At 36.7% G+C, this 9,082-nt stretch overlaps 1 protein-coding gene and 1 long non-coding RNA gene across 2 annotated transcripts; one reads left to right on the forward strand and one right to left on the reverse strand.

The window, feature by feature from the left end:
• Nucleotides 1-52: 52 nt before the first annotated feature.
• On the reverse strand, nt 53-3,916 carry LOC124391600. Its single transcript, XR_006927009.1, has 3 exons — nt 2,772-3,916; nt 1,831-2,687; nt 53-1,710 (listed from the first exon to the last, which is right to left on the reverse strand). It is a non-coding gene; the product is annotated as an uncharacterized LOC124391600 (long non-coding RNA).
• Nucleotides 3,917-4,370: 454 nt separating this feature from the next.
• On the forward strand, nt 4,371-6,398 carry gtf2a2 (general transcription factor IIA, 2). Its single transcript, XM_046858279.1, has 4 exons — nt 4,371-4,587; nt 5,322-5,426; nt 5,570-5,696; nt 6,082-6,398. Exons 1-4 carry the CDS (start codon nt 4,516-4,518, stop codon nt 6,105-6,107), a joined length of 330 nt encoding a protein of 109 aa, XP_046714235.1. The 5' UTR covers nt 4,371-4,515; the 3' UTR covers nt 6,108-6,398.
• Nucleotides 6,399-9,082: the final 2,684 nt, after the last annotated feature.

Consider the following 9,082-nt stretch of genomic DNA (forward strand, 5'->3'; position numbering starts at 1 on the left):
CTTGCTACAGTCGCCACCAGCTTGCTCATCAGAGACAAACTTACTTATAAAGAACATATTCACTTTTAATCACCACATTTTCTGTGTAAAGCTGCTTTGAGACAATGTTCATTGTTAAAGTGCTATACAAATAAAAATGAATTGAATTGAATTATTTTGTATTTATATTCTGAATATTAATTGTAAGTAATAGCCTTATTTGCATAATAACAAATATTTCATGATGTTATTTCTCAGTCCTGTTTTACTGTTATTAAATTTGTATGAGGAAAGGCATTTGGAAGATTACTATTATTCAAATTAAAGTGGGGTGTTTAAATTGTGCTGCTTATAATAATTGCTCTATACGGTTCTGCAATACAATGACTTTCAGCACGAGTAAGTGCACATGGCATGCTATGCAATGCAAAAAAACTGTAGTTTCACAAAGAACCTATTACTTTTTATTCTGACATTTATATACAGAATATGCTGAACATTGATCAACAACTATCTAAACTCACAGCTTTTAGGTAACTAAAAGCTAAATATTTTAAATATAATATTAACATTCAAATAAGTTTAATCTAATCTAAGTCTCATCTAATGGCTACACTGTTCATTAATGCAGTAAACCAATAAGGATGTAGATTTAGTTTAAAAGCTTTAAGTTCATATCAGAAGACCACATTGGGTTAAACATCTGTCAGCCAACCACCCGAGGCTTTATGTTGTCTAACGTTGTTTCATTTCACTGTGTACTGCGTCAGCTATAAATGGTTGAAATGTCAATAAAGCTTCTTGACTTGACTCTTGACATTATGTCCACATTGGCAATCAGGAAGTTTGGGAAGAATACCAGTGACATTGCCTGTCTTAATTTTTTTTTGTCATAGCAGGGTTGTGGCAGGCTGATCATGCCCAACTCGCCCAAGTTGATCTATAGCCTAAATTCATTTTGACAATCTTCTACTGAACTTTACTTTATTGGAAAACTGGGTTGAGCCCTGGAGGTTTGCTGTCCTGTAGGGAATAATACTATATGGCCAAAAGTATGCGGACATCTGAACACTGAACATGCCATTCCAAATTTCTGGACATTAATACTAATTTATTAACCCTTTCCGCAATAAAGAAAAAAGATTATAATAGATAGATAGTAGATCAAACCAACACACTAACTAAAGAAATTACAAAAAAGTAATATATCTAATATGGCAAACATCAATTTTTCAACTTCAATTTATGGACTGTGAAATGCTTAGTCAAGAATCTGGAATGCTTCTTTGAGAGTGAAGATCCTAGCCTTGTCCAGAGCGTGTACGAATTCAATATAGGAGAGAGTAGGACAAAACTTAAATATCTTGATCGGGAGCGGGAGAAAATAACCTATTTTGCAGAAACGAGACAGAACCTTGCGGGAGCAGGACACCCAGAATTTATTATGATTTTTCTTGTAAATGTGTAAATTTCAGACCTAGCTACTTTTTAGCTAGTTATTTTCCTTTACTGTTCTCAATATTATGTGATCATGTTAAATTGTGGATATGCATTATGTTTGTATGTTGAAATTTTCTGTTAAAACACTAGACCTACTTTACTAAACCTGCGCAAATTTGCGGAAATTCCCTGGACCTCACACCTAGTAGCCCCCTGCTGAGATTTTCACAGGCCATCAGCTCCATTGTTCTCCTGCTTTTGTTGTGCAAACACACCCATTACCTGTGAGGCCTGGCACATTTGCAGAGAGAGAGAGAGAGAGAGAGTCATGAGTATATGTGCTTTTTTTTCTATAGGCCTGTATAGTACACATCAGAAAACATTGTAGCACTGGTGTGAAATTATACACACATTGTAGTTATAGTCTGTTATCGTGTTGGATTTCCTCTTTCTGCCATCACCGATCGTCACGTCTTGGTGCATGGAACTTAGAAGACACACAGTCTTGTTTTTTTAGGTGCATAAACTGTCAAGCAGACACTGGCACTTCTATTCACCGTGCCCAGTAGCGTTGTTTTGCGCTGCAGCAGTCTGTGCAACAGTGACAGTGAAGTAAAGAAATTGTCCGTCGTGACATTTCTCCCATCATCCAAAAATCGCTCAATCAGATTCATGACCACGTTCTCTGCCAGCCTCTCTCCCTTCTGAAGACTGGGGTCCTTTCCCAAGTAAGGAGATGCATTGCAGACATATTTGGTCTCCAAATCTGTGGCCATCCAGAACTTGATCCTAAATTTGTCTGGCTTGGTTGCGATATACTGTGTGAATGGACAACGAACCTTGGTAGGGAACAGCTGTTCATCTATGGTCATGTGTTCTCCTGAAGTGAAACTCTCAGCACAGTTCTTGTTGAAGCGTGTTCAGATGTCGGAGATCGCAGCAAATTTGTCTGTTTTCACCCGTTCTGCCCACGTGTCCTTGTCATCAAATCAAAGGTGTTGCATAATTGAAATGACTCTATCTCGGGGCATTGTCTCTTTGATTACTGGCACCAAAAAGCTTTCTGACCAGCAATCCACAATGGCACCAACGGGACAGATGATTGCTCTTACAAACAGAATTGAAATGAATGCCATCAGTTCATGAATTGCCAAATTCCAGTCCGGCTCTGTTCTGCGGGCTTGATGGACCGTGCACTCCCTGATGGTCTGCAGCATTCCCACGTCTAACAGGCAAAGGAAGCTTTGGAGCACGCTTGTAATTTTACACTGTCGGAAGATAAACAAACTCAAAGAAACATTCACTCTAAATGGGTTTATATAAATATCAAATGTACTATGGCAATGACAAACCTTAGCAGACTCTGTGGGTCCAGCTTGCGCAGTGAAGCACGAGTGATTTGCTACTGCACTGGGCATTCCAATGTCCTCCTCTACCCACACAGTGCCGGCTTTTGCCGTCTGGCTCAGACAGGGCTTCCCAGTACCACGGTGCACGGGTTCTTGTTCCATCTCCTTTTAGGATTCTTCTAGAGAGGTATCAGTGGCCTGCTGGACAAATGAAATCTCTCCTCCATCAGAGTCTGCTTCGTCCATTTCCTGAAGCCAGGCCAAAGCCTGTTGCGCGGAGAGGTTCTTCCTGCGTGGCAGTGATATGGAGGCCATTCTGATGTGCGTTTTCAAAAATGTAAAGAAGAAATTATTCTCCCGCCTGGGTCAGTCTGCTTTTATGCACAGCACTGTGCTGTAGTCATGCAATGCCACTCCCTTACATACACAGTCACAATGGACAGAATCACAACCAATTGTTAGGAAGGTTTCCTATCCGGCTCGAATGACCAAACGTTAGGATTTTCACTATATGGTGTGCGCTGATCAGGGGATTGTACTCGCCCCAGCATGTCAGTCAAAACACGGTACAGGATTCAGAACACTCAACTTTACTGGTATGGAACTGATCGTATACGAGGTGATTCTTGCTATCTTAGCTGCTGTTTGGTAGGTTGCGCGATGCAGAATGCATGCTGAAAGGCCACTGCTGAGTGGTCAGTGCTGAGTGACTCTGCTGAATGGTCAGTGCTGAGTGACAGGTTGCACAATGTTGAATGGCCACTGGTAGTTCACACAGTAGTTCACCATCTCCCTCAGAGTCTAATGAGTTTAGGAGACCCACGAGAGCTTGCATTTCTGCTTCAAATGGACATTCGGTGCAACCCAGATGAGGATGGGTTCCCTCTTGAGTCTGGTTCCTCTCAAGGTTTCTTCCTTATGCCATCTCGGAGAGTTTTTCCTAGCCACAGGTGCTCATCAGGGACAAACTTACTTACAAAGAACATATTTACTTTTAATCACCACATTATCTGTGTAAAGCTGCTTTGAGACAATGTTCATTGTTAAAAGCGCTATACAAATAAAATTTAATTTAATTTAATTTCATTTAATTTTGAGGGAGAACAGATCGAAACTGGCTGTATCTCCAGGCTACACTAAAGGCAGACACACAGCTTACCAAGCAATGACAAGCTACCTATGACATCACAGGAGATTTGGCAACTCCGTGAAGATAAGGCGGCCATTCTGGAGGAACTCCGACAACTTAGGGTCCTTTACAAGGATATGCAGAATTTAACATTAAAGCTAAAGACAACTCTGCTAGTTCAGGCTCTAAATTCAAGCTCTCGTGGGTCTCCTGATCTCATTAGGCTCTCTCAGTCTCTGTAAACAGATGCAAATGTGCCAGGCCTCACAGGTGTTAGGTGGTTTGCACAACAAAAGCAGGAGGAGAATCGAGCTAAAGAACTGTGAAAATCTCTGCAGGGGTGAATAACACCTCAGGATTTGCGCCAGAAATAAAAAACTCAGTAATTCTAGTGTTAATAGTGTAATAGTGTAATAATAAAAGCTCTTAAAAGTCAGTCACCTCAGCTTCGCATATCCCTGTGGCTGCAGCAATTTGTCCATGCGACTTTCCGTACTAGGCGTTTAGTACTTGAGGAAGTGAATGGTTAGTGTGAAACGTTAGTTAGCTGAGCTAAATACAAACACTAACGGTTCTATCTACGGAGAAGTCAAATTTGCTTCCTGTATAAAACACGCAATGGCATATCAGCTCTACCGAAACACGACACTCGGAAACAGTTTACAAGAGAGTCTTGATGAACTTATACAGGTAAAAATAACGAGCATTCTCCCTTCCAACACTGCTAGCTATATATCTATATGCAGGATGTTGTGGTAGTCATTTAGATTCATTGTTTAATAGATTGATTTTGTATATGTGCATTTTTTATGTTGAACATCAGTCGAAGCGAAATATTTGTTATTAGATTATCGCATAAAGCAAAGACGGCAAAACCTCGCCTTTCCATTTCTTTCAGTCCTAGCAGTTTGCTAGTCAAGTTTAAGATTCAAAGCGGCGTTTAAAACCCACCTCATCTGGTTTCTGAACGACCTAACGCCGCTTTTTAAAACTAAACTAATTATATGTTTTATAATCGGATTAAATTATGGACATGCGAGTAAATATAATATAATAAGGTACGTTCGTAATAAACACATTAACAAAAAAGCCCGATTCCAGAGAGACAACTCAATCTGGACTAGTAGTATTAAACATAATGAGAGTTGTCTCATCGGTATTTATACAAGAATTTACTAGTCATATACTGGTCTTTTTATTAATATTTTAGTAGTTTCTTTTCGGAACGTAGGCAGTGTTTCCTGTTTTAGGCTAATGTAAATGTGATTCAGTCAAACTAGTGACAGTGTTTTTCCCTCCTGCATCATGCCGAATTGATTATTTGTCTATGTCTACTAGGAAGGTAGTTTTAATCAAAAATGTGTACAGAATAATGTGCTTATGTGTTAAGTGTGGCACAAATAATTTTTTATTTTGTTATTCAGACTCAACAGATTACCCCACAGCTAGCCCTTCAAGTACTGTTACAGTTTGACAAAGCCATCAACACTGCACTGGCTAACCGAGTTCGCAACAGAGTCAACTTTAAAGTGAGTATTGTCTTGGTAACCTTATTCAACATTATTATTAGACCTGTTCTACCACTCATTGCTAATCTATAAAGATATGGGAAATATGAAGATTGTATATTTTTTTAATGATCTGCAGTGGGTTCTTTCTGTTTAATTTTTAGGGATCGCTGAACACGTACAGATTTTGCGACAATGTATGGACATTTGTTTTGAACGATGTGGAGTTTCGTGAGGTCACTGACCTGGTCAAGGTGGATAAAGTGAAAATAGTAGCCTGTGATGGAAAAAGTAAGACTTTCATTTATACACATTAATTCATCATTCAGTCTGTGGTTTTGTTAGTTGTGTAGAATTAATGATTATAGAAATAGGTGGATACAGCTTGTAGATACACGCTGCCACCTGACACATTTACATTGTATTCCAGCTGCTATTTTTTTAAATAACAATACATATTTTAATATTGTTATTTATGTAAATAATAGGTAGAATTATGTAAATATAGAAATATTTATACAAGCTATTGTTCCTTCTTGTGGTTTAGTAATACTATTTTCCTGACTGTGTAGGGCTATTTATTGTTTATAGCACTTACTGAGAGCAAGACTATAACCACTGGGACATGATTTTGTTTTTGTAACTTTTTGTTTTATTTGCCTTGCTTTTTTTGCAGACACTGGCTCTAATACAGCAGAGTGAAATGGAGGGAGAAGGCATATCATCAAAGAGAATGCCACAACGACAGGAAGAAGAGTAAAAGAAAAAAAAGCAAAGGACTGTACACATACTATTTATTACAAATGACAGCGCTCCAACTTTCATATAACAACCAGTTCCACACAAGGCCTTGGACATTTTATACATATATATATATATATATATATATATATATTGAGAGAGAGAGAGAGAGAGAGAGAGAAATAAAACATTTATTTCTCTTTCTGTTTGTTATAATTTTGCTTTGGTTATGTAATAAATTGTTTTAAAATATGTCTTGTATTTTATATTTATATTAAATGAAGCATTTTAGGTAGGTTTAAAACAATTTATCTGTGGAGCTTGGAAGCAGACAAATGTGTTTGTGTGATTTATTATAATTTTTTTTCTTTCCAAAATCACATTACATTACAATTCAGAAAATGTTTTATTTGTGAAGCTACTAATGGTAAGATTATAAGCTTATAGATTTGATATAAATCAGGCATCAGTCCCAGGAAATGTAGATAATACCAGAGTGACAAACAGAATACAAACATTAATGAGGTAAATTTTTATGTTGTCCTAAACTCCCAAACAGTTAACACTTGGCTTTTATTTGCACAATAGTGTTGCCATTGAACATCATTGTACAAATCTTAAAATCTAGAATAACCAGTTCTGTTTGTCTAATTTTAAATCTTTGATTTATTTTGTATTAGGTTTTATTTTTGTTTTCACAAATGACATTTTTTTCAGGGCAGGGAAACTTTGCAAGAGATGTATTACATATACAACAGATTTTCTTTTAATTAAATGTAATATTTTATATAATGTTATTCTTATCTAAATACATCTGTTTCCCAGTATGATTCCTACACATGCTTTGCACCCAGTTATTTATAGAAATGTTGATAGCAAAGCGGATGGTTAAAAAGCAGTTAAATATACACTGCATGGCCAAAAAAAAGTCACATTTTGATTATATTTTTACAGCATGCATTCGCCATTACATAATTTAAAAAAGGTTATTCTATGTCAAAACATTTATTTCCAGCCAGAGTTGATTAAATCCCTTGCCAAGACATTAGATTAGATTAAACTTTGTCATTGTGCAAGGTACACGTACAGAGCCAATGAAATGCAGTTAGCATCTAACCAGAAGTGCATTGATGGCTTATTTACAAATGGCAGTGTAATAAATAAGGGTATGTGGTTATTCAGAATCTTGATTGATGATGAGTGAGTTGAAGTTGGAGACTGCAAAAAATATACTCTAGCATTTCTACATTTCAAAGATTCTCAGTGGTGTTAAGGAATCTGGAAGTAAAAATCCAAAAAGTCGATCGATGGTGAAATTGCTAATTTAGTATATTCAGAAAGTCCTGGCCTATCTTTTGGGCAAATCATTGCTGAACCCAAACCTGACCAACTGAAGCAACTCCAGATTATAACACTATCAACGCACAGACTTGTAGGGTAGGCATGTTTGGTGCCTTACTAAGTGCCACTTTGCCACATCTCATCAGACCTCATGCCCCTTATTTGCCAAAGAGTCCAATCTTTATGCTTCCTAGCCAAATTTAGTCTTTTTTCCTAGTAGCCTCAATAACAAGTGGCAAGGAAAAACTCTGAGATGGGTTGAGGAAGAAACCTTGAAAGGAATCAGACTCAAAAGGGAACTAATCCTTATGGGAGTGACACTGGAGGTCCATTTATTATAGTTGCATTATTGTTGAGGTTATCTAATGTGTAATGCTGGACTCAAGTGTAAAACTGTTGGTGGTAATTCCAGCCCTAAGCCATTGTAGCCTTGTAGATTTTATATTAATTAAATTCCAAACCATCTTCAAAGTTCTTGAGTTTAGCTTTCCACAGCATTATTAATGATTTTTAGTGGAACCATACACATGCACTGAGTGGTCTCTAATCACACAAACCACATTTCTTCTTTAAAGATGATGGTTCGACACTTTCCTTACAGGTTTTAATATTGGGTTGGGCTTAATAAAGGTTTAACATCTTTTCCATGACCACAGAATAATCTTTTAACATGATTGTTTATAAAATGAGAACCCACTTACTGTTAGGGTTATATAACTTTTTGCCAGCTGAAATATATCAACCATTGCAGTAATTATCCAATGTAAGGCTAACCTATATTAAAATCCAGGTGGTAACTTTTTTGGCCATTCAGTGTGTTTCAGTTGCACAAGGCTTTTCTGGGAAAAGTATTTTCTAACTTTTGTTTTCTTTATGGTATAACAAACTGGTAATTATTAGTAGACCTGTATTCAAGTCCCTGATGTATTCAAATCCAAATTCCAAAATAGATTAGGAGAAAATGTAAATAAAAAACAATGCATTGATTTACAAACCTCATAAACCCATGTTTTCATTTATGGATTATTTGGTGAACTTTGTTCACAATGATTTCTGGAAGTGTTTCTGAGCTCATGCATTGATTTCAATTACAGAATCATGCCTGTTTTGAATTCAGTGCTTCCTCAGGGCCTGAAGATCAGCATCCTCTTGATATTTGTCCATGTTCCTTGACCCATGATATTATGTACTGTTAAATATGACAATTTTATGTTGTAGTTCACTCATAGTACAAGTAAGTGAGAAATTATTCTGACTTTTTCAGTCTTTTGTTTTCTTGTCCCAGATTTTTGGAGACATGTTGCAGCCAGCAAATACAATTATTTTTTCTTAAAATTGAATATGTTCTCCAATTAAACATCTAATATGTTTTCTATGTTATACTATGAATGAAATGAGTTTGATATTTGCATTCTGTTGTATGTTTATTGTTAATTTAGTTTAGGTTATGTGTTAAATTTAATACAAAGAAAGAACCAAACACATATCAGCTGGCTTATTTTATAGAAATTAAATTCCAAACCATCTTCAAAGTTCTTGAGTTTAGCTTTCCACAGCATTATTAATGATTTTTAGTGGAACCATACACATGCACT

The sequence above is a fragment of the Silurus meridionalis genome, chromosome 9 (assembly GCF_014805685.1).
Source record: "Silurus meridionalis isolate SWU-2019-XX chromosome 9, ASM1480568v1, whole genome shotgun sequence".
In the NCBI taxonomy this organism is placed as follows: domain Eukaryota; kingdom Metazoa; phylum Chordata; class Actinopteri; order Siluriformes; family Siluridae; genus Silurus; species Silurus meridionalis.

Bases quoted from the DNA above. Each gene is read 5' to 3' on its own strand.
- gtf2a2 (XM_046858279.1), top strand. From the start codon at position 4,516: ATGGCATATCAGCTCTACCGAAACACGACACTCGGAAACAGTTTACAA. The intron at 5,427-5,569 runs GTGAGTATTGTC...TTTAATTTTTAG, and splicing joins GCAACAGAGTCAACTTTAAA to GGATCGCTGAACACGTACAG. The intron at 5,697-6,081 runs GTAAGACTTTCA...CTTTTTTTGCAG, and splicing joins AGTAGCCTGTGATGGAAAAA to ACACTGGCTCTAATACAGCA.